Source organism: Neofelis nebulosa, chromosome 7 (assembly GCF_028018385.1).
Source record: "Neofelis nebulosa isolate mNeoNeb1 chromosome 7, mNeoNeb1.pri, whole genome shotgun sequence".
Classification (NCBI taxonomy): Eukaryota; Metazoa; Chordata; class Mammalia; order Carnivora; family Felidae; genus Neofelis; species Neofelis nebulosa.
The window spans coordinates 143,232,849-143,258,350 of NC_080788.1; the positions used below are offsets into that span (position 1 = coordinate 143,232,849).

Consider the following 25,502-nt stretch of genomic DNA (forward strand, 5'->3'; position numbering starts at 1 on the left):
TTTCATGTATTGTTAATGATATATATTAACAATTATATAGTGATTTTGTGTCATAGTGAAGCACTTACTAAATTTAAATAGGAAATCAACAGCAACATTCTGATGAATGACCTGTGCTATCTAATGTAACCAGTGTACTATAAGGCAATAGGGAATTTTTTTTTATTAAAAAAAAAAAGTATTTTGTAGCAGAGAAACAGCTACTACTTAGAATGCAATTTATGTTGGATGTTGCCAGACTGATTAAGTGTTTCAGTTAGAAAACTGCCTCCCCCCACTTTGTAATTCTGACTGGACTGACATATATCAGCTTTGTAAGTAAGACTTTGTTTCCAGCAAAAAGTTGTTGTGATGGACTGATTTTGTTAGAGCGGGAAATGTTTCAGCCATCCGCTGGAAACCTCATCAGAACACACATTTAAACCCTGCATTTCAGAGTCAACAAATGTGGGGGGGTAGGAGGGGAAAGCTTCAAAAATAACAAAGATGTGAAAGTATCCCCTTAGATGCTCCTTTTTTTTTTTAACGTTTATTTATTTTTTTTTTAATTTTTTTAACGTTTTATTTATTTTTGAGACAGGGAGAGACAGAGCATGAACGGGGGAGGGTCAGAGAGAGGGAGACACAGAATCCGAAACAGGCTCCAGGCTCTGAGCTGTCAGCACAGAGCCCGAAGCGGGGCTCGAACTCACGGACCGCGAGATCGTGACCTGAGCCGAAGTCGGCCGCCCAACTGACTGAGCCACCCAGGCGCCCCCCGCTTAGATGCTCTTTTGTATTGAACAACCTCAACATCTGTGCCAGCCATTTTACAGGGTCCAGAACCCTGAGCTGGAGACTCCGAGCTCCGTCCGTCCTAAAGCTGTAACATTCCACGAAAGAGTCTTTTCAGTGACACCTTGAGGCCCTCAAGGCTCAAATTTGTTCTTTTATCTCACCATCACTGATAGTGCAATCTGGAGCTTAACCCTCAGCCTGGGTTTCTGGCCCCCCATGTGCTGGCTCCCCAGCCTCTCCTGTGCCCTCATATTCATGTGTAATACCAGCTCTCACTTGTCCCCAGCAAGATTTTTTTCCTTTGAGATAATTTACTTATTACACAAGTAGCATGTGTCTTAGGAAATCCAGATGTCCAAAAAAGAAGTGAAAAATCTCACTACTTAGAGACCTCAGAGCTAATGTTTTATTCCTTTTCCATCTAGACTTTATTTCTAGGGTACTGTGTGTCTGGTGTATCATTTAAATACATTTGTAACTTTCTTTTTCATTTGCTTCGTAGCCACGTTTTTGTGGCAGAAAACATACTCTGACAGTGTAACTTCAGAGGCGGATCATTATTTAGCTAGGCAAATATACTTCAGTTGGACATCAGGTGCCAACAAGGTTTTTCTGACCTAGTCAGGCCAGCCCAACATCTAGAACAATGCCCAGATGTTTGCACGAACCCTTAGCACGGAGCTTGCCTGCTGTTGGCACTCCATCCACGGTGGCCGTGATGATTACCTTCTACCCCAAGTGTTGGAGCTAATGTCGGTGTGCCTGCTCGTCCTGGCAGTGCCCCTCTTCTTTGGGACATTCCGGAATTCCCCAACTCCTGTTCCTACCCTCACCCTGACCTGAAAAGGGAGCAAGGAATCAGAAATCCTGAACAATTTTGTATCACCTTACCCCTTCCGTCCCACAGCACTGCCTAAGTTATTGAGCACGTACGGTGCACAGAACACAGTGTAAGGCAGAGTGGGACGTGGAAAGGCCCGGCACACACACAGACCCACTCCCTCCACAAACGTCAACGACACATTCAACTGAAAAGGGTCAGTTTCCTTGGTTTCCAAAGGACTCAGCACAAACAGAAAAAAGACAACCAGCTCACTAGAAAAATGGGCAGAGGATTTGAACAGGCAGTTTGCTGAGAAGGAAGTACAAATAGCCAACTGACTAAAGAAAAGATAATCAGACCCACTCTTAATTAAAGAAATGCAAATCTCAGTAAGAAGATAGTATATGGAGAAAAAGCTTTATTGTATTATAAAATGAAACACAGATACAAAAAGAAAAAAAAAAAAGGAAAGAAAGAACACCCCACACAAGCAAATGCAGAGCTTAATGAATTACGCCTTCTAGCACTTATTAAGTGGAGGGTTTTTCCTCCTCCTGAGTGACATGTGTATGTGTCTGGAGATTTGGTGGCGGTGGATGGTTGGATATATTTGGAGGAACTCTAGCTGATCCTTCAGGACCCAGCTCAGGACACCCCTTTCTCTGGGAAGCTTGGCCTGGCCCTTGGGTCTGAGTCAGTTGCCTTTCAGATTGCTTTGCACCTGCTGGTTACCTTTATCTATACCTGTAACTCCCTCTCCACTCGCCCCATGCCCATACATACCCCTTGCCCTCCCTTAAGCTTCGGGAAGGCAGAAGCTGTTGTTTATTATTCTTTGTATCCCTAACTCTTTGCACAGGGCCTGGCACACAGTAACTGCTCAGTAAATGTTTGTGGAGTGAATGAAAGAATATATATTTAATTTAAAACAAAACAAAACAAAACAAAACAAAAAAAACATAGTCATTTAAGAACTATGTAAACAGCACCACCTATTGGTAGATGATTTTAACACCACCCTTCAGATTCTGAAACATTTTGCCCTGGAAATTAGGTGTCTTAAGTTAAGCATCTTCGCTTTACTGAAAGGGTTGTTCACTCCCCAAGCCATGGGGTCATTTATCTTTTAACACATGTTAAAATAATAAGTGCTCATATTCTTTATATTTTAGTTTTGAGGCTGGTAGGCAGGGGGCCTGGAGATTACATGTAGGTTCTCGTCAGCAATGTTGGGAGCAAGAGGGAAGTGATCTAAGTAAAAACCGCGTATTGGGCACTCTGTTACATGCGCAGTTTGATCTTGCCAACGCCCTGGACCTTACGGTGGCTTTAGTCCCATTTTGTAGGTGAAAGAAACTAAGACGTGGACGTAGAGCGACTTAGCCAATCCGAACGCAGACCCAGCTGACTTCAAAATCTGGGCAGGTTCTGCCACACTGAGCTGGAGGTGTTGGCTGGAAATGTCTATGAAGCGGTCTTTGTCCCCAAGTAGGGTCTCCGGTGACTTCCAAACTCTTTGAGATGTTTCCTACATGACCCCATTTCTGGTAGAAAGCTGCTTAAGGGCATTTACGTAGAGAATCATTACTTACATAGTAAAGTATTTTGATTGCCAGCGGGAATATTATTTCATCAAGTGAGATCGTTTCAAAAGACGTCCTGGTACGTATGTCAAGAGCTACGGTTTTTATAGGTGAACAAATGTCAGGGAGATAACATGTTTCACTTTGGAATGGTGTCCTTTCTGGTCGAGCCTCGTAAATCATTTTCGAAGGCAAGTATCTCTGCTCGAACAGTGTTGACCCCTGTTGGCTGTGCTCTAATCCTGGTCACCCAGGGTTCCCTGTTACACGCGTCCCCCATGTGTCAGGTCCGCAGCGTGCAGGACCTGGGCTCCTGAGCCCCCTTTCAGGCACGTGGGGTAAATTAGCTAACAGGTGGGGAGGTGCGGAAGTTCCGAGTGCAGATCCCACTACAGAGGGGGGCACAGCGCAGGGAGTGCCGTTAAATCGGAGTCTGAGCCCCTGCCCGACTCCCCTCCTCATACACACCCAGCCTGCCGTGTGGCAAGGTGAGTGTTAGCAGATGAAAAGAAAAACAGCCACTAGGAGACCGCCCTGTGCCCAGAGTCCCCGGTGAACATTATCCGGCAGTTAACAACATGCGACGCAGACTCAGGTGGTCGTAGCCGCTGCATGGTTGTGAGCTCACGGCTCAGGGTGGGGGCTTTTCCTCAGCTCAACTGTTTGATTTTCTCTTGCTGCCCCCAGATCCAGCCGCCGGTCTGGCACAGGCTCCCGGCTGCCTCGCATCCTCCGTGAGTCCCCAGGTACCGCTTCCTTATGAGAATCCTTGAGATGGTCTCCCGAGCCAACCAGCTCAAGGAAACACACAGCCAGAGTCTTTCCGCAAGTCATCCTGCCAAAACAGAGCAGTAAAAACCATACCCGACCGTGACACTGTTCACTCGGGAGGTATTGGCCACTGCCAAGGGCAGATTAGCCAAGAGATGAGGGTCTGCTCACCAGAGGGGAAACCCTTCCTCTCCGCTGGGCTGATGTCTCTCGTGGGCTTCCGGGGGGAGGAGGGGGGCATCTGTGTCAGCTCACCACGGGGACAGGGATGCGTGAAGCCTCACGCCTCCCCCCACGGAACCACACCCTGGCTGTGCAGGGAGCGTTAACGTCACCCACTCACGTTTTTCCACTTAGCTCACACTAAGGAACAGGTGATCAGAGACCAACTACGCGGCCCTGGGGCGGCGGTCTCCTCCCGTACCAAGTGAACTTGCAGCCCGGGCCCGTTTTCAGCAGTGTCAGGTTCCCAGGGTCCCCTTTCAATCTACTAGCAGTGAGTTCTGGAAAGGGCAGGTGTTCACCGTGCGGCTCCGGTTGAGAGATTTTGACCGGAGGCCGAAGCATCTTTAATCCTGCATCACGGCTGTCGTAACACCTTCTACGGGTTTGCCCCTCTGTTACTACTGCTCCAGAGGTTTGTGCTTAAAAGGTTTGCACCCACGAGTGGAGCTCCCGTTTCCCTGGCACTCTGTTGCTGTTGAAGAAAGGTGGTGGTGCAGAGGCAGGAATAATGGATTCAAGAGTAAAGACAGTATTTTTTTGCTTTAAAAATGTAGCTTTCTGGGGCACCTGGGTGGCTCAGTTGGTCGAGTGTCCGACTCTTGATTTTGGCTCAGGTCGTGATCTCGTGGTTTATGAGTTCAAGCCCCACATCGGGCTCTGTACTGACAGTGCAGAACCTGCTTGAGATTCTCTCTCTCTGTTTCCCTCTGCCTCTCTCTCTCTCTCTCTCTCTCTCTAAAAAATAAGTAAACATTTAAAAAAGAATATAAGAAAAATGTAGCCTTCTATAAAAGTGAAAAAAAAACGTAGCTTTCTCAAAGAATGGAACACAGCAATAGCATCCTTTCTAAATACAATATGCCCAAAGCGTGATGCGCAGTTCAGAGCACAAGGTGACAACAGTGCCTTTCTCCATGACCCTCAGTTGTTCACACCCACACTGCCTTTTCTAGTGTTTTAATAGATAGATCTTTTTTAAGTTTTTATTTATTTATTTTTTAATTTTTTTTAACGTTTATTCATTTTTGAGACAGAGAGAGACAGAGCATGAATGGGGGAAGGTCAGAGAGAGAGGGAGACACAGAATCCGAAACAGGCTCCAGGCTCCGAGCTGTCAGCACAGAGCCCGACACGGGGCTCGAACTCACGGACCGCGAGATCGTGACCTGAGCCGAAGTTGGACGCCCAACCGACTGAGCCACCCAGGCGCCCCAGTTTTTATTTATTTTTGAGACAGAGAGAGACAGAGCATGAGCAGGGGAGGGGCAGAGAGAGGGGGAGACACAGAATCCGAAGCAGGCTCCAGGCTCCGAGCTGTCAGCACAGAGCCCGACGCGGGGCTTGAACGCACGAACCGTGAGATCACGACCTGAGCCGAAGGCGGACGCTTAACCGACGGAGCCACCCACGCGCCCCTAATAGATAGATCTTTGATTCTTCCTGTAATGTCACAAGCCCGGCCTCAGGAGTCCATGGGCCTCCCTGTGTCTGGAATTCGAACTGCCCTATGGATCGCTCTTTCTAAGAGGAACATAGTTCATAATTGTTCTTCTCAATCTCCAGGGAAGGTTCTGGATTGCTTGTTCCTGCGTCTGGGGCTTTTGTGTCTTTCCACTTCTGTGATTAAAGTCATGACGGAAAGACGGCCCTCGTATCTTCTGATTCCCTACCTGGCTTCCCCGTCATTATGTCCCTGTAGCCGGTAGGCTTGTGTTGCCGTCTTCTGCTTCGGCCCGTCCTCCCGTGTCCTCGCCCTGCCTGTGACTCTCATCATATGTGAAAGTCGGAGTTAAGACCTATGTTTCCGCTTAGATGATCACAGGACTGTCACTCCCGCTCTGACAGCGAGAACAAGCCGGTGATCGACAGAAGCATGGCTATTTTAAACCCACCGTGGAGCTGAGGTCACAAAGTAATGTGATGAACTAAAATCCACACGGCGACGAGCCTGTCTTAGGAGAGACAGGTCCACGGCTGCTTTTATCCTGGGCTGAGCTGCAGAGGAGAGGGGCCGTCGGGGATCACGTCAGAAGAAAGCAGCCGAAAGCTCACGGAATAATTCAGCCGGGTGTGGACTGTCGTGGTCGTTTGGAAGTTTTGCAAGCCCCATGCACAGGGGGCGCTTCACGCACACACATGTGCGTGCACACACACACATACGCACGCATGCACACCTTTCTGCAGACCTTCAGTGAGCTCGTGACAGATCAGGAGCAGGTCCGGAGTGCAGGAAGGAAGACATCCCCTCTGAAACACAGGCACATCAGCTGCTGTCGTACGAGGGCAGAGCAGGGGAACCAAGAGAAATCATCTACACTGTGGACCAGGTGCCTGCAAGAAAGGTCACCCCCGAAGGAGGGACAGGAGAGCTGACAGAGAGCCCCGGAGACACAGCCCATGGTCAAGTCTGAGGACCCACTGGGAGAGCCCGGGGAACCCTGCACCACCCACCCCCTGCCCCTGGCCTTGCCGTCACAGCAGCAAGCAGAGCAGAGACCCCCGCCCTGACTGCGTTTACCCGCCGCTGGGTGAGGGAGGAACAGCATGAGAGGGCTGCTGGAGCCGTGCAGAGAACTACCACTGGCTGGGGCACAGGGTGTGTCGGGAGGACCCCAGGACGTTGCAGAGCCTCAGAGGCCTCCCTGGGAAGAGGCTTGGAGCACAGACAACGCGGGGGCCGTGGGATGGTGTCCAGGAGGAGGGGAAGCCAGGCCAGTCACCTGTCACAGGAGCTCCGGGCACGTGGGAGGGACACCAGCGATGGGGCAGCTAGACTCGTGGACCAGGGGACAGCAGAGGGAGATGCAGACAAAGAAATAAAGTTGTCAGGAGAGATGGCACTAGGGCCTCGAGGCCAGTGTGGCACTTCAAGTTTTGTGTCATGCTTTCAGAGTAGGGTTTTTTTTAATATCTTTTATTTAAAAAAATTTTCTTTTAAGTTTATTGAGAGAGAGAGAGAGAGAGAGAGAGAGAGAGAATATGCATGGGAGGGGCAGAGAGGGAGAGAGAGAATCCCAGGCAGGCTCCACACTGTCCGTGCAGAGCCCGACATAGGGCTCGAACTCACGAACTGTGAGATCGTGACCTGAGCTGAAATCAAGAGTCAGACGCTTAACCGACTGAGCCCCCCAGGCACCCCTCTCAGAGTAGTTTTCAATGACCAAAGGCGAGAGTCCCGAAAACTAAGCCCGCAACAGCCCCAACTACGTAAAGCACGCTCGAACAGACTGCCGAGCACTTCCAAAGCATCAGTCAGGAGTTTACCCCCGGTACTGCATCAAATTATCCGGAAGTCCAACATATTGATAATGTTATTTATTATATGCTGGGGTTAAGGCTGATTCTTACTGGTGGTGTTTCTGAATGTATTTCAAGAAAAAACTGGAGGAGAATTGTAACATCAGGACTATATCTGCTCAGGTACTTTTTGAAAAATACGCACACACACCAACCTGTGTGCCTCTGTGGCTCTCTCGGGAGCGGGTTTCGTTTACGTAGTCGGTCTTGTTCCATGTCTTAAAGCAGGAGGCAATCGAGGAAGTAGGGTATACGGGGCAGATGGTGTAGACACCAGAGTCTCGCAGACCTGGGTTTGAACGGGAGACACTTCCTGCCCTGCCTGAGGGTCCCTTCCCTTGTCTGGCAGGCAGGTGGTGACCTCTTCCGGCAGGTGCTTGTCCTGGGAAGTGGTCGCATGCTCTGCTGCCCTGGGGGCTGCTCATGCCAGCTCATCCCGGGGAAGCCTGCCCCTGGGGATGTCCCTAGTCCGTCGGCGGCGTGACCTTGAATGCTCTGGGGATTTGGTTTCCCGGGTGCAGTCGTGGGGTGGTCCCAGCCCGGCAGAAATCCGCGGTGGGGCCCCCACAACACTGATGAGATGGCCCCGGCCCCGATATTCCTTATGTTTTCCCTCTTTTCCTTCTCACAGTAGCCACCCTGCCAGGAGCTGGGTGTGTCGGCAAGTCCTACGTCAGGAACTTTCTGCTTTTAAATAGGTGCTTTCAATCATCCGTGAGAAGAGCAAACCTTTGCGTGTGTAGACGTGGCCGTTCGCATCCCGACCAAGCACGTTTTCCTGCCGCAGACACTTAACCTGCTCTCATAAACAGCTCAGTTGTGGCGGCAAAGCTGGGGTCACAATCTCTTGCACCTGGTTTTAGACGTTCTCACGTACATTTGTCCCTCTCTGCAGTTGCGTGGTTTTGTTTCTCTCGTTAGCGAGAATCACCAGCACAGCGTCAGCGTGACCGGCCTGTGCTGCCACCGGTGAGCTGGGGGGTCTTTCATGAATGAGGTTAAGCACCTGCCACACCAGCCTCCCTCTAAACCCTGTTTCTGTTTTGTCTCCGCAGCAAACCCAAGGAGCCCGTCTTCAGCGCAGGTAAGTCCCGTTCAACTTTTGTGCGCGTGCCCCTCGGTCCCCTCAGGACTTGGGGGAAGCAAGCAGAGCGGTTCCGGGGGCCACTTGTCACATGCGGAGTCTGCGTGGCAGGGCTGACAGGCTGAGGGCCAGGAAGCCCGTGCCCACGGGTCGGGGCTCAGATCCCAGGCACGGCCCGTAACTTGGTCGCAAAGACTAGACCCTTTCCCTTACGCCCTTGAAGACCGATTCAAGATGCGTCAACAAGGAGGAAGAGTGAGACGCCACCACACGTGTGAAAGCCGAACTTCTAGGTTGAAGATCGTGTGTGGCCTTTCTTGTTCCTCCCTCTCCCCTGGGGCTCCCGAGGCAACACCTCTGATAGGAAAGCTCTCTGATGCGTTAAGTGGTCACTTTGTCCAAAAGGAGCTTTTTTTTTTTTTTTTTTACTCTCTCTTTCTGCCTTCAGTCTCCTAAACTGCAAACTAATAGTTCATGATGTACCTTTCCATATACCTTTTCTTTTTTCTTTTTGTTAACCCATTTTATAATAAGGTAGATGCTATTGTTACGATATTAACCTTCTTCAAAAGCGCATCGAAAATGCAAAATCGTTGACGGGTATGTCACCCGTTAAACAAACCCATCTCATTTTAACTTTGGGTTTTCCCCCCTTCGATTCGGAACTGGAACTGATGTAAAAGTCAGCCCTCCGTAGGTAGCGGCATGTGCTTTATTTAAGATTCGTTTCCTGTTCGGGAAGCATGAAATCACGCGCTGAAAACTATAATCGCCCTATGCCTGTGGAGCCAGGTCCTGAGCCCCCCACGGGCTCCTCTGCAGGGGCGGGGGGCCACCCCCCCCCAAGAGCTAGCTGCCCCAGGTCCCTCCTGCAGTTCTTGCTATCTCTTCATCTAGCGCTTCTGTCCCTGTCTCCGAAATCACAAGGGAAACGCCGGGTGATACACTGCAAAGGTAGGCGGCATTTCTGAAATCTCACAGCTCTCTCAACAAAGCTGCTACCCAGGCTGCCGAACCCTTTTCCGTACGGCCAAGCAGATACTCTCCTCATACGAAAACGTGTCCATCACACAAGCCACTGCACCTGAAGTTAAACAGCAGTCCTGCGCCTTTACTTGGATGGGTTTTGATAAGTAGCTGTACATTCAATCTGGCTTGGTTACCAGCTGGTTTTGCAGGAACTCTGAAGGATTCGTAGAAACCCTAAGAGAGCTATAGGGCGGCCCTGGATGTCCCGCTGTTTGGCCTGGCGTCCTGTGCCGCTGCGGCTGGCCTCTGGCTCCGCACCTTCTGGTGGGCGGCTGCGTACTGTGGTCCTAACCTGCCTGGAAAATTCCATTGCCTTCCCTGGCTGTGTTTCGATCTTAGGCATAGAATGCCCAAATTTCCAGGGCAAAGCAATGCCAAGGCAAAATTCAGGGCTTTTGGGGGGGCCTCGTTCAGGGGTTTAGCATTGTGCGATAAGTAAGCCTCGGTCCCGAGGATTTAACCAGCACGTGGCTACGGTGCGCTCAGTGTTTCACACACACTGATTATTACAGCCACGGAGGGCTCTGCCGTGCTGTGGAGATGGCATCATAGCCTGTTACCCATCCACGTTCTGTGCCTCCTCGCGTACAAAGACAGTTGAGGGAGCCGCTTGTCCTCAGCTCTGTGCTTTGCTGGCATCTGCTTTCTTCTCCCTTCTGTCCTCTGCCGGGCGCTCCTAGGTCCTGCCGGTGTGGCGGCCACACCGTCCGATGAGCCCAGATTAGGGGGAGGGACTAAAGAAGAGAAGAGGTTTGGGGCGAGGGGAAGAGCAGGGGCCCGGAGCTGGGTAGATGTGTAGGGCGGTGGAGACACTTCCGGCCAGACAGGAGGGTCCAGGTGGGACACTCAAGGCCGGTGCGGCCACTTAGGGGAGAGCAGGCAGGATGCTAGACGTTTGGATCCGGCAGGTAAGAGGGCGGGCAGAGGACATTGCGTGGAGGAAGGACTTGGTGGAATCCACTTGGGGCCTCGACGGGTTTGGCTGCAGAATATAAAATGCCCGGGGTGGGGCACTGACAAGACAGCCTCTGCTCGGCTGGTCCCGGCGGATCTGGGGAGGACGGACCCTGTGGCGGCATCCTCACGGAGCGCCCACGGAACAGAGCGCCTGGCACGCCATCCGCAGGCTGAGCGTGGATTGCCCCTTACTTAAAAGTCAGACTTAATATGTGGCGTGAAGAATGCATCACACGCATGTGAGGCCTGACATGCACGTGTGCACTAACATAAAACTGGGACAGCCTCTTAGGGTGCGGTGGGGGGGCTCGCATGCGGCATTTGAGGGTCCTTAGGAGCAAGATTTACAAAAGTAACTTGTAAATGTGGTGCTCACGGCACCATAGTTATTTCGTGACTTTTCCTCACCGATGTCCCCTCCGCCGATGTTTCTTCTCTCGAGTTAATGTGCCGCTATGGCTGGAGCGACCCAGTTTAAATGCCGTGGAGGCCTGGTCCTGGGATCTGCAGTGAGTTCTAACCGAATTCGTCAGGAACTCACAGGACATTTTCCTTGGTCTTACTATATCCTGAAAGCGAGCAGAAACCCCCAACTCGTTTCTTTTTTAAAACTGCACGTGTCCCAGGTTGATGTATTACTGGGTTTTACTTTTGCCCCCGGAATGACTTCTTGAGACGTCAGAAGTTATTTTATTATAAAAATGCTTGTTCTAGAAGCTTCTGTTTCTCAGTATCTCCCCCTGATGGGTCTTTAGTCCTTCCGTTTTCTTTCAAGCTTATCTTTGAGCATTTTCCTTCTTGTGTGTACCCCGGCATGCACTCTTGCTGATTTTGTGTTGTTTGCACTCGAAAAATGTGTCCAGCGGATAAGATACATAAAGGTATATTTTTACATTGCGATATAACAAAACGATCTAAGTGTCGAAAGATGCCTTATGAATTTCGCTACTGGAATTGTATATACATGGAAATCACTGACAACTCTAAGTGGATTTTTTGCATTGGTTGTGATTTTGCGAGGTGGCATCCCCCCCCCCCCACCCGATGGCGAAGACAAGTGTAAGCACTGAGTCTCTCGTGGAAAAACAATGGAATCTAGCTCTCCCCTCTCTTTTACAATTTCTCACGTATTTCACGTACTTGAGGAAGCAGCACGTCCAACGTAAACAGAGTGGAAACTTTGGTTTTAAATGGTGCGACTTCAGGTTTCCGTTATTTCCCCCCCAACCCCACCCCCAACACGTTAATTAGAAATCACGTGAAGAGTAGCTAGACCCTTTCCTGGGACATTAAGAGGAGAAAGAAAATAGACATTTGTTTTCAGATCCACCGGGCACAGAGGCGTCTTACTGATGTCTTTGTTCTTGTTGTAGAAGAAGGATACGTAAAAATGTTTCTTCGCGGACGCCCTGTTACCATGTACCTGCCCAGAGATCAAGTGGACTCTTATAATTTGGAAGCAAAAGTAGAGCTGCCCACCAAGAGACTGAAACTGGAATGGGTGTATCCTTTATTCACCGATTAGGGCAAATAGTCTATCCACACTTAAATTTTTTTTTTTTTTTTTGATTTAACAAAATGGGCCATATGTTAGAACCCAGTACGGTGTCTTTGCAAATAGGCTCCGTGAGTGCTGCTGGCTAGGGGGACACTGACCTATCATTCCTGAATGAAAGATGGTGGTTCTTGCTCAAATACATATGCATTTATTTCCTGACAAGAAAATATTAACGTTCATAGGATTGGCTGGATGGTTGGGGTTTTGTTTGTTTGTCTGTCTGTTCGTTTTTAAAGAGCCGTGAGAAAACGCATCACTTTCTTTCTGGCTTGAATTTTAATCTTTCCAACAGAATAAAGGTAGTTAAAAACGGGGCTGGTTGCCTGGGTGGCTCAGTCAGTTGAGCGTCTGACTCTTGATTTCAGCTCAGGTCACCATCTGACAGCTTGTGAGTTTCACGCTGACAGCGACCAGTCTGTTTGGGATTGATTCTCTCTCTCTCTCTCTCTCTCTCCCTCTCTCCCTCTCTCTCTCTCTCCCTCTCTCCCTCTCTCCCTCTCTCCATCCCTCCCTCCCGCCCCCTTCTCACTCGTGCTTTCTCTCTCCCTCTCAAAATAAATAAATAAACTTTATAAAAATAAAGGTAGTTAAACACTAAGAGAAAAGCAAGCTGAATGAAAATAATCACAAATGCGTAGAGTTTAGGATTCTAATGAAATTGAAAGCTGGTTATTTGTAACGGTAGTTGCCACCTGCTTAGTGAGCTCTGCAGGGGCCCACAGAAACAGCATGGAAACTCAGGAAGATACTGAACTTACAAACTTATGAAAATGAGAATGTCAGAAATCGAACTAAACCGTGCTGGCAGGAGGTTTTTGAACCCGAAGAGTGATACATTGGAAGGAAGGACAGGCATTCCCCCCTGAAACCAGGTGGGGGCCTGGCCAGCCCTGGGAACCTAACAGCAAGGTCAACACTAATTGAAGGAGTAACATCAGACTGGGAATAATACCCCAGTCCTGAAGGAAGGGAGTAGATACAGGCGTAAAGAAAATCCACATGTGGCGTAGATAGAAGGCTACTTTAAGAAAAAGAAACAGCCTCCCCCACCCAAATGTAAATCTCAGAAATGAGTCAGCCCTATGACTGACGTTCTTGAGATCAAGCTGCTGGAGCCTTCATACTATGAGATTTAGAAAAGTGAATGAGTTTCCAGAGAGAAAAACCTGAAAGACAAAGAAATCGAGCCTATGAAAAGGGGTGAATGAAGCGTTGGTTTTTTGTTTTTTTTTTAACTTTTACTTTAGTTTTCCTTATTTATTTTATTTTATTTATTTTACTTTAAAGGAATTCTGCAGAGGCCACCTTTCCAGTCCATGCAGATTTTAAGACGAACAAAAATCCTCTCTTCGCTCTCAAACAAATTTCTATTGAGTACCTGTTTAATGCCAAGCCCCAAATATGAATTCTGAGTTGTTTTTTTAATTTTTTTTTAATTTTTAAAAAATTTTTTTTAGGTTTACTACTTTGAGAGAGAGAGAACACGAGAGGGGTAGGGGCAGAGAGAGAGGGAGAGAGGGCATCCCAAGTGGGGCTAGAACTCACAAACCGTGAGATCGTGACCTGAGCTGAAATCAAGAGTCAGACAGACACTCGACCGAGTCAGCCACCCAGGCGCCCCTAAGAAGTTGGTTCAAACTGGTGCTGTTGTGATCAGTTGGAAGAATTACTATTTGAAAGGATGGTTTCCTATTCTTTGGGAACTTTCTAGAATTCTCATCTGTACCTAAGTTTCTCTCCCAAAATATCTTCTTTATATTTTCAGATTCAGATGTCCTAAGCATTCACTAGAACATCTGTTTTGGCACAGATAATTGAAGTGATACTTCTTTAGGTCCATAATGGTTTAAATTTTAGGGTAAATCACGGCTGGAAAACATTATTCGAAGCACATTTTTTTCGGCCTACTCTCTGTTCATATTTTAAAAGATGTGAAACAGTGGAATTTACTTCAAATAAATAAATGGTACTTTTGTTAGATTATTTTTTCACATTCAAATTCAAGTGAAGTTTTGCTCTCAAAATAGTTTTCAAGGTTTGGAAGTATACATTCCAAAATCCTAACGGAGGTAATTATCCCCAAGAAGCTGGGGATGTTGGGGCAAGGAGGAGCTACATTTTTCACCTTTTACGTAGGTATGTGGGAGTGTCGTTTGCACCTTTTACAAGTACTTTCATAACATAAAAAAACTTTTTAAGTAAAAGATTTAGCTCCTAGATTACAATAAAAATAAAATTCACTCAGTAAGGTATATACAAATCAATTACCAGTATCTTAAAATTTATTTATTTATTTTTAAGGCTTATTCATTTTTCAGAGGCAGAGGGAGAGTGTGAGTGGGAGAGGGGCAGAGAGAGAGGGAGACAGAGCCCGAAGCAGGCTCCAGGCTCCGAGCTGTCAGCACAGAGCCCGACGCGGGGTTCGAACTCACGGACCGTGAGATCATGACCTGAGCCGAAGTCGGACGCTTCACCGGCTGAACCACCCAGGCTCCCCACAGTTTAAAGTTACTTACATGAGAGAAATTGATGGTATTAGACTTAGGGAATTTTATTGCCCATTCCTGTTGAATAAAGCTGATGTCTTGTCAGGTCTTAAACCAAATCAGGTTTATCTTGACGTACACAAAGCTATGGGTACCGGGGTCGCGACTGTCGTAACAACCTGTACTTGCTTCCAACGGGGGAGACGGTGTACTTCATCGCCTCCGTGGTGGTGCTGTACAACGTCGAGGAACAGCTCCAGAGGCACTACGCCGGCCACAACGACGATGTGAAGTGGTGAGTCCTCACCCCTGTAGAAATAGCGTCAGCAGAAAGACGTCGGGGCTGGGATGTAACTAAAGAGAGGAGAAGAGCTCTGAGGAAATAAGATCTTTTGGAAAAGCTCTTTATGTTCCACGTTGCCTGTACCCAGTGGTCTGCTAGCTACCCATCTGTCGAAGACACTACAGACTAGTTTTTTTGTCCTTATAACACAGCCGCGTAACCAACCGTGTCACCCAAACAAATAGTTCTCATAGACCCCTGTTTGGAGTCCTTCTTAACACAAATGCTAGTAGATTCTAATGTGCGACTTTATATAAAAAAATTTTTTTTAATGTTTATTTTGGGGAGAGAGAGAGAGAAAAACAGAGCACAAGCGGGGGAGGGGCAGAGAGAGAGGGAGACCCAGAATCTGAAACAGGCTCCAGGCTCCGAGCTGTCAGCACAGAGCCCGATGCGGGGCTCGAACTCACAAATGGTGAGATCATGAGCTGAGCCGGAGTCGGACGCTCAACTGACTGAGCCACCCAGGCATTTTATTTAATAAAAGTAAAAATATCCATGTTTATTTCTGGCCTTGCTGTAATTCATTCATTTTAATTCTTTCATAATCCACTTACAGCTCTTGGAAGGATAGGGAGTAAAGCAGGTGGATTTACCTATTTCTATTTGTCCTAGATCCCTGATCAATCGTAAAACTCCTGTTGGTAAAAGATGATATTTTGGGGGCGCCTGGGTGGCTCGGTCGGTTGAGCATCTGACTTCAGCTCAGGTCACGACCTCACAGTCCGTGGGTTCAAGCCCCGCATCAGGCTCTGTGCTGACAGCTCAGCGCCTGGAATCTGCTTCCGATCTGTGTCTCCCTCTCTTCTGCCCCTTCCCCTGATCACGCTCTTTCTCTCTCTCTCTCTCTCTCTCAAACAAATAAATAAACGTTAAAAAAAAAACTTTTTTAAAGGTATTTTTGCTGTTTAACATACTTAATCAAGGTTGTTGTAGAGTTGGTATTTTCCAAGCAAAGGCTGCTTTTTCCTTGCGTTTGGAAATTCTCGAGACAGAAGGGCTGGATGAAATAGGCACTAACTGCCCAAGGTCATTGGGGTGCGCAGAGACTCTCTGGTGACTCTGTAAGAGGTCAGGTACCATATAGTTCTTACATTTAAAGTTTTGACTAGACTCTGTGGCCAAGAGAAAACTAAAGCGTACTTTTAAAGCGTGGATGTTTTATAAATACCCTCTTTTTAGCCTAGCAGTTCACCCTGACAGGATCACGATAGCCACGGGACAAGTCGCTGGTACATCTAAGGATGGAAAAGTGAGTTGCATTATCTTTCGTATTTTTATAACGAACCGTTAACTCCGTATAATCTGGAAACCTTGCGCTGATGATTAAGCCTGCCTAGCTATAAAGTAGCTGAATGCTTCTTAACCCTTCATTAGAATTTTTTTGTCGCGGATTTTCTTACAGTGACCTTAAAAACCCCTCGAACTCACCTTAATTTCGGCCAGTTTTTAAACAGCCTTGGTCTTGCCTAAGAATTCAGCGATTCTTAAGATATTTCTTTACACACGTGACGAACACGAACGTAGTAAGTACACATTTAATAAGTAAAAGTCATAATGAATAGCATTCGGATATGGGGCATTTTGCCTCTTCAGCAAACTTCAGGCACCCTCTGCCTAAGTGCCCCGAATTCCTGACGTCATGACCCCGGAGCGCGAGTCTGCACATGACCCTCAAAGGCTGCCAGAGAGTTTGGGCACAAGTTTTGTAAGCACCTCAGCAAGACTTCGGCTGGAATTTTAAGGAATCAGAAGGGAACTAGTGGGCTCTAACAAATAGAGCACAGTGCGAAACTGGCTTCCACTTCCTTCTAGGCCGCAGTCTGTGGTCGCTGCCATGTCTTAACCAACACCCCCTGTAGCTTTTTTGATCTCTACTTGCACAGTGTATGAAAGGAACCTAATGACACAGAGTATTTCCATTTTTGCCAGCGTGTTTTCTTCCAGAAAGCACGGATGCTGGCTACCAATTTTCAGAAAATACTCTAACGACGTCGTAACTTTTCAGAAAATATTTTAATAACGTCGTATTTTAAATATTAACTTTATGCTATTTCCCATGAAAATTCTGCACTTAAAAAAGTCACAGGAACAGTGGAAATCAGTTTACTATTACATAAATGCACATAAATGGCACAGGGTCTTCGTCCTTTTTTAAAATGTTAAACGGAGGGGCACCTGGGTGGCACAGTCGGTTAAGCGTCCGACTTCAGCCAGGTCACGATCTCGCGGTCCGTGAGTTCGAGCCCCGTGTCAGGCTCTGGGCTGATGGCTCGGAGCCTGGAGCCTGTTTCCGATTCTGTGTCTCCCTCTCTCTCTGCCCCTCCCCCGTTCATGCTCTGTCTCTCTCTGTCCCAAAAATAAATTAAAAACGTTGAAAAAAAATAAATAAAAAATAAAAAATAAAATAAAATAAAATGTTAAACGGCTTTTTAAAGTCTTCTACATGAGTAGCAAAGGATTTGCTCTTCCCTCTAGTGGATTCATAGTGTATTTCAGTCTCTGGCCTTGACATTGAATCCGAACTTTAGAGCCGGGGAAAACGTGATAGTCATCTGAGCCCGCCCTTCAGTGCACGTGCCGGGCGATGCCGACAGTCCAGGTGAACTGTCTGCAGACGCCCAGCTCCTCAGACCAAGTCAAGGCTAGAGCCTGGCCTACTGCCTCAGCCCACTCTGTCCACTAACTAGGTATAATGCCAGTCCTTTTCCCGATTAATCTGTTCAGGGCTCTAAGGAGAAAAATTAGTATCATTCACGTTGGAGCACAATCGAGAGCGTTTGCAACTAATCGTGACAATTCTAAATGTCATCTGTGCGTGATCGTGATCGATTGCCTGTTTTGCTCCCGTGAGGCCCGAGAATGTTAAACTGTCAACACTATTGGGTGGTGACCGTCTTGCTGAATTTAGACTAATTTATACCTTAGTGATAATACAGACTTAACGGAATATGAGGTTCCAGGTTCCTCGTCATTTTTCATTTTTAAAACTCAGATGCATCTAGACGTACCAGTCAGAATATCAGCTCCTGTGGTACAGTTATGAAGACTTGGCTATTCCAAATTTAAAACCTGGTGGACCTCCCCTAAAGTCACGTTGGCCACAGGGGCCCTGATCTCCTGAAGCCATTTGGGAATGTTGCATTTATGTTAAAAGGCAGAGCCTTCAAATGCAGAAAAAGACTTTTTGTTTGGACAGAATTGAAGTAATCCTGCAGCTTCGAGGTAAAGATAAATCTATGACCATCACAATGGGCGACTCTGTATTTCCTTCCCAACAGCAATTGCCCCCACACGTGCGCATCTGGGATTCTGTGACACTGAACACACTGCATGTCATTGGAGTTGGGTTTTTTGACCGAGCCGTTACCTGTATCGCGTTCTCAAAATCTGTAAGTATGGGCCCTGCGGGTACTGGTGTCCTCGTCCCCAGGGAGGAGAGAATCAGCTCAAGGTTGAAGAGGGAGGAGGTTAACACGCTCCGTAGCCGCCTGGGTGCGTGCACAGATTTGCATGATGAAACTGTCCCGTGTCCCAGGTCCCCTCATTCAGAGGTCACACACACCCCCTCGGGTCGCACACGTGATGGGCAGAGGCCCTGCAACACCGACTGCGTGTTCCTTGAGGCAGTTTTGCCGGCTCTGGCCTTGAATTTCACCTGCCCCTTGGTAGGCGGCCCCGGTGTGCCTCCGTCATTCCCACACGGGCTGCCTGTCCCTAAGCAGGAGTTGGAGGGGACTCATGGTCTCCTAGGCCCCTCAGGATGTGCCCATGCGACAGATCCACCCTATAAGCCGCCGTTTCAGAAACTTAACATTCACACACACGTGCACGTGCTCACATCAGAGCACCACAAGCCTCAGCCCCGGAGGCTTTGCTCCCGCACAGCCTCCCGGCCTATGTTTGTCGCACACGTGTGCTGCACGTGCCGTGGGCACCGGCTCCTCCAGGAGGGGGTCCTGCAGCCCCTTCACAGGCTGGTCTTAATAGAACTGATGAGGCAGGGCCACCCCCGACCCCTCTCTGCTGCTCCTGTCCCTCCATCACCCCACATCCACCTGCCCTCCCCTGGGAACCAGGGAAGCAGGTCCCCAAAGTGGTGCATATGTATTCTTTGGCCAAAATGGACTCCTTATTAAAAATAAAATTAATGTTGATCTTTAATGACTTTTAACCTATTTTATTCTCAAATGTAGTCTTCCTGTGAATGCCTTTTCTCTTCCAGAATGGAGGAAGCAATCTCTGCGCCGTGGATGACTCCAACGAGCACGTACTGTCCGTGTGGGACTGGCAGAAAGGAGAACGGCTGGCCGACGCAAAGGTCTCTCTCCAAGTCTCGTGCTGGGCTGTGTTATAATTTCCCATTTTGGAGCCTTCTCCTTCCAGCCGCCTCCCAGGTCCCTTTCCTGCTTCTGAGTGGGCCAGTGGGCTCCCCATTCCCGACGCGGTCCCCAGGCGTGACGCGTGACCTGAGATTCCCTGACCCCCCGCCCACCTCCCCTCCCAGGGTGCCGTTCCCGAGCCCTGGTGGGGTTTCTTCCTCTCGTCATGGTATCTGTGAGGTTGTTTTCTTCCTCATTTGACAGCCCCTACCCTTTTCATCCACTCCATCGTTTGCTGTTCTCTGCTGCTTCGTTTCATTCAGCAAACGTGCCCTTTCTTATTGTCGAAGGGGGCACTGCACCTGTGATAAGTGAGACGTGCCCACTGCCCAGCCGGGGAGGGGACAGGTCCGAAGCAGCTGAGGGCTGAGGGACAGGGCAGCACAGCCGGCACGGGGCTTGTCCAAAGCTGAGTAGCCTCAGGAAAGGCGAGCCAGATCCCAGGCCCTCCCAGTGCGACTCTTCCTGTGGGGTGTGCCGGGGCTTCCCTTTATGGTCCCTTTTTTGAAGCTTTCTTATGTCTTCCTCCCATTCACATCATGAACAGATCCCAGTTTTTGCAGAACTGACTTTGGATTTCTCATCCTGTCATCTGTTAACCTTAGATCACCTTCCTTCCCTAACATTAGGATTACCATCAGATCACCGTACCTTTCTCTCTTGGGTGTCTGGGATGTGGGGGTCTGTATTCTAATCCGGCACCTTTCCTAACACCTGTTTTCATGCTAGAGGCACGCCTTCTCATATTCTGGTCACGTGTTTCAGTTCTGGCTCTGTTGCTGGGTTGGAAGTAAACAGAGGCAAGTTGTTACCCAGGTTTAAGAGCATGTAACTGAGTTTCAAGCAGAAGAAACAGTCAGGGTCAGCCAACAAAGATGCACATTCTGGAAATCAAGGTGACAGTTGACAAAGTGGCACCAAGAAAGCCAGACCCCCAGCCCTAGAACCCCAGCTTCGTCACGAGACCACCAGCAGAATGCTAGGAATTAAACCGGGAAGGAATCCCGGGGCAAACAGGGCGGCCAGAGTCAGCCAGGAGCGATGGAGCTGTATGCAATCCAGATTCCTGGGCCCCTCCCAGAGATTCCAGTCACAAGATGGGGATGAGGCCTGACATCTGCATTTTAACACACATCAGGCGATTCTGTTGTTCAGCCACGGCTGGGAATCTGAGACGGGAAGACGAGAGCAGATTCTTGTGGTTTTTGAGTCTCCACCCACCCCTAACCCAGCCCTTCAGCAAAAGTGTGCTGTGTGCCAGCTCTGTGTGTGGTCCTGTGGGGGGCCCTGCACAGACAGAGGACCTGTGGTCCCCGTCCTCAGGGCTACTGTCCAGTGGGGGAGACAGACAAGGAGAAGTTAAGGCATGCAGCAAACATACACTGAGTGTTCACGGAAGATGAGTTCAAGGGGGAGAAAAATCAAAAGGCATAGTGCTTAACCTGAATGAGTTATTTATTTGTGGTTCCCATGTTATTTATTTTCCTGAGTGTCCTAAGAGATTTGAGACATCTGATTCTCCTGTTTTGCTCAAAGTGTTCTAACGAAGCTGTATTTGCTGCGGATTTCCACCCCACGGACACGAATATAATAGTTACTTGTGGAAAATCACATCTCTACTTTTGGACCTTAGAAGGAAACTCCCTTATTAAGAAGCAAGGACTGTTCGAGGTAACGTCAAGTCACACTTGTTTTATTCTTCCCTGAGTGGTGCGTGTGATCAGCTCGCTTCTAAGGGAGCTTAGAATTTGTTTTAATTGGCAAATGTGCAAGTGTCTCTGGGGGAGGTAGCAATAACGACTATTCCTGCGGATTCCTAACAGAATTGGGGAGCTCCCTGTGTCTCTGTTGGTAACGTTGGTCATGCCAAGAAGGAAAGATGGACCAACACAGGGAGAAGCTCAGGGAAGGATGCCCTGGGGGCAGGGCAACGCCCTCCCGCCACAGGGTGGTTGCAAAGAACCACCAAGAAGACGCTCAGGCCTTGTCAGTACCAGGGACAGCGCCTCCTTCCCTACGGGGCCTTTCCCTGCACGGAGTTGGGACCGCGTTATTCCGGTGCCAGGGCCCTGTTCCTAAAGCTCTAGTCATGACAACCCGGCCCGCCCCACAGCCCTTCCAGCCCCCTCCTCTGCTCCAACTGTCTGCAGCTTTATAATTACCAGAAATGTCTCTATTTTCGAGCAGGTAACCTCACGGCCTAAGTTATGTAACGGGGGATAAAAACGAAAGGCATACGGTGGCAGCTAACACTATGCGGCTTAGGAGTACCGTGATTCTGGGTGTTATTCATACAAAGAAGGGGATGTCTTGACTAAACGTGTACATATGTTTACAACATTTTGCAGAAGCAAGAAAAGCCGAAGTTTGTCCTCTGCGTGACTTTTTCTGAAAATGGTGACACCATTACTGGAGATTCAAGTGGCAACATCTTGGTGTGGGGAAAAGGTAACACGTGATTGTTCCCAGAGCACACACTTCTAGGGGGATGTTATAAGAAGTCAAACGTGACTTCTCTAAGAACTATTAATATAATCGATAGGATTACGGTAAAATCCCAAGTTTTTTAGGTACATACAGACATGCGAAACTTGAAACCTTAAGACTAGAACAGATAAAAACAAGAATAGTCACTTTCTATCATTACAAAAAGGTCTTTCAGGCCAGAATAGGTTGATGGAATAGCTTTATTAGGAGATTAGGAGATCTCTTAACAGATTATAATGAAGAAGCTATCAACGACTATTTATTGAGCTGTAAAATAAATAAATTTCTGGTCCATATGGCCTCTGGGAGACAGCTGTTGAGAACCAATCACATGCAGGGCAGTGTGCTAGACAAGGAAAGGAAAAACACACCATCCCTGCCCTTAAAGGACTTAGAGTTTGGGTTGGGGTGAAGGTGGAAAGAGACCCATGGATGTGATTTCAGACTAATGTGGCAACTTCTCTAGTATCCCTACTATCGTGGGGGCAAGTCTTCACACATCGCTCCATTTCAGCCTTAGCACGATCCTGAGGGGTGAGCGGGAGCCCCATTACACAAAGGGGAAACCGAGGGGTCGGGTCACTGAGTCACTCGTCGAGCGACACAGAGCACATTAAACTCAAGTCCCTGTTTTCCGCCATGTGGAATCCCGCCATGCTCTCTCCGTCCTGTTCTTCCTTCTGGCATGTTCTCCTGAACTGTAAAGTAACCCAGGGCATGCTTTTCTGGTGCTTGGTGAGCTTCTAGAAATTGCGTCCCCTGGAGATTCGCACTGCAGAGGTGTCCTAACCAACAGGATCGTTTTAAAACAAAAACGAGATGCGAGGGAGAGAGGCAAGTGTCTTGATAACGTACTGAGGACGGTTTTCTTGGTGTGTTTAGGTACAAATCGGATAAGCTATGCAGTTCAAGGGGCCCACGAGGGTGGCATTTTTGCACTTTGTATGTTAAGGGACGGCACACTGGTGTCGGGAGGAGGGAAAGACCGAAAGCTCATTTCTTGGAACGGAAACTATCAGAAACTTCGTAAAACTGAGGTAAGACAGCAAGCAGCAGTATCGAAATTCACTTTGAACCTAAAACTGCTCTATTAACCAGTTTCCTTGTTCGTTTGAAATCTTTAGCTTATAGTTTTGGAAATGGCTTAGATAAAATTTTATTAAATGGGGTAACATTATAAACTTTTTTTAATGTTTATTTTTGAAAGACAGAGAGAGACAGAGCATGAGCAGGGGAGGGGCAGTGAGAGAGAGGGAGACACAGAATCTGAAGCAGGTTGCAGCCTCTGTGCCCCGATGCGGGGCTCGAACTCCGGAACCGTGAGGTCATGACCTGAGCTGAAGTCAGACGCTTAACCGACTGAGCCACCCAGGCGCCCCTAATGGGGTAACATTATATTAAAGTCATGGAGGCATTTTAAGTGTAACAACTAAAATGGAATTAGGTTTATAAAAATTTAGGTTATAACGTGTTTGACATTTAGAATGTCTTATAATTGGACGGCCTCACTTTTCCAAGGGAATGTTATCCATGTTACGATTTTTCATTAAGATCTTTCTTCGCGGGGCGCCTGGGTGGCGCAGTCGGTTAAGCGTCCGACTTCAGCCAGGTCGCGATCTCGCGGTCCGTGAGTTCGAGCCCCGCGTCAGGCTCTGGGCTGATGGCTCGGAGCCTGGAGCCTGTTTCCCATTCTGTGTCTCCCTCTCTCTCTGCCCCTCCCCCGTTCATGCTCTGTCTCTCTCTGTCCCAAAAATAAAAATAAAAAACGTTGAAAAAAAAAAAATTAAAAAAAAAAAAAGATCTTTCTTCGCTTTCCACTTTAATTTCTAGGTGTTACTTTGGAGACATTGTCACTAGTATTTACTGAGTATTTACTTTGTACGTGGCTGAGGGCCGACACGTTCTCTAAAGCTCTAACTCCTTTTAGTATCTACTTTACCTCCTCATTACGTGGCCAGCAGCCCTACACACCAGTAGGAGCCCCAGACGAGAAATTTAATATGCCTTCCACACCCTCACAGAATTTTCTGTCCCAAGCTCCGGGAAATTATGAGCAGGCAGACATTAAGTTCGGCATCATTCTGAAGGTTGATGGTCTTTATCCCCAGAGTAGAATGGACACATTCTAGAACTTTTCCAACTTCTTTTTTCTTTTTTAATTTTTTTAATGTTTATTTTTGAGACAGAGAGACAGGTTGTGAGCAGGGGAGGGGCAGAGAGAACGAGGGAGACACAGAATCCGAAGCAGGCTCCAGGCTCTGAGCTGTCAGCACAGAGCCCGACGCCTGGCTGGAACTCGGGAACCGCGAGATCATGACCTGAGCTGAAGTCGGACCTTTAACCGACTGAGCCACCCAGGCGCCCCAAGAATTTACCATTTTAAATTACAAATAAATTTTATGGCATGTTATTTTAGTCTTTGTTTTCCAAATTTTTACCTGCTACTGCTGTCCCAATGCCACAGCAAGAGTGAACTAACCAGTATTATTTATTTTTTAATCTTATCCAGAAAAAAAATGCTTCATTCTTTATTGTTTTTCTTTTAACAACCTTACTCTTACTGATTCTTTTAAGGTACATGCGTGTTTGGAGTTTAACAGTCAGATTGGGTGTTCTGATCATCCACTCAACAAACCCTGGCCGTGAACCTTTCTCTCCATGTTACGTGTATGGGGGGCGGGGGGAGCCGTCATGATACACAAACAGACATTTTGAATGGCGGAGCTAACGTTTCATGACATCTTCAATCTTTTCTCTTCAACGCAGATTCCAGAACAGTTTGGTCCAATCCGGACGGTGGCCGAGGGGAAGGGGGATGTGATCTTGATAGGCACAACCAGAAACTTTGTTCTGCAAGGCACCTTGTCAGGGGACTTTGCACCCATCACTCAGGTACGTTCCGGCCCAGCAGGCCCGCCTCATTTTACGTACTGTCAGAATATAACAAAGCGTCACGAGGAGGACGACATTCCTTTTTTTAGACCAACATGACCTTCCTCGGCACCAGCACTTGGGTTCCCGCCGTGACTTAGGTGGGGCAGGAAGGGAAGCCGGCGTGAAGTGTGCGTTCGCCGTGGGTACCCCGCCGCCAAGGCTCCCGAGCGTTGACTGGCTGTCTCGGTCCTTTGCAGGGTCACACTGATGAGCTCTGGGGACTGGCCATCCATGCCTCAAAACCTCAATTCTTGACCTGTGGGCATGACAGGCACGCCACCCTCTGGGACGCTGTTGGCCACCGGCCCGTCTGGGACAAAATAATAGAGGTAGACTTGCACGTTACATTCCATTTTCCTTACAACAGTTCATCTGGAACGTGTTCATTTATTATTTTTTTTTGCGTGAAATTTTGATAGTGATGTAAAATTGTCCCAAAGTAAATGTCGCCAGGTTTACCTCCTTCGAATGGCACTGCTTTACTTGCCTCACGCGGTCTCGTCCATGTAATTCTGAAGCGTGCTGCTGAATTTTTCAACAGCAAGTTAGCCTTCCGGAGTTGGGCTTTGGGGTCTCCTGACCGCAGAGTTCCTTAACTGGCTTCCGTGCTGAGAAACGCTTGTGACGAGCCCGCGTACCATTTACGGTGTACATTTTGAATGAGAGTGTATGCATACGACTTAATTTATCTGTATAATTTGAGTTTGATGATGATGCTTTAGTTTTTTTTTTTGTTGTTTTTTTTTAACGTTTATTTATTCTTGAG

General features: G+C 48.1%; 1 protein-coding gene across 5 annotated transcripts in view; it reads left to right on the top strand.

Annotated features, from left to right (window-relative positions):
• The window catches only part of EML1 (EMAP like 1), a 188,796-nt gene that overhangs the window by 141,951 nt on the left and 21,343 nt on the right, over positions 1–25,502 (top strand). For 4 of the 5 annotated variants that reach the window (XM_058740261.1, XM_058740263.1, XM_058740260.1 and 1 more), the window contains exons 5-16: positions 8,532–8,560; positions 9,458–9,514; positions 11,920–12,049; positions 14,736–14,885; positions 16,116–16,185; positions 18,215–18,325; positions 19,159–19,254; positions 20,852–20,986; positions 21,664–21,763; positions 22,685–22,839; positions 24,569–24,694; positions 24,934–25,065. In XM_058740261.1, the coding sequence (XP_058596244.1) occupies positions 8,532–8,560; positions 9,458–9,514; positions 11,920–12,049; positions 14,736–14,885; positions 16,116–16,185; positions 18,215–18,325; positions 19,159–19,254; positions 20,852–20,986; positions 21,664–21,763; positions 22,685–22,839; positions 24,569–24,694; positions 24,934–25,065 (1,291 nt within the window). The remainder of the gene's footprint in view (positions 1–8,531; positions 8,561–9,457; positions 9,515–11,919; positions 12,050–14,735; positions 14,886–16,115; positions 16,186–18,214; positions 18,326–19,158; positions 19,255–20,851; positions 20,987–21,663; positions 21,764–22,684; positions 22,840–24,568; positions 24,695–24,933; positions 25,066–25,502) is intronic. The other variant, XM_058740262.1, reaches the window with a different exon arrangement.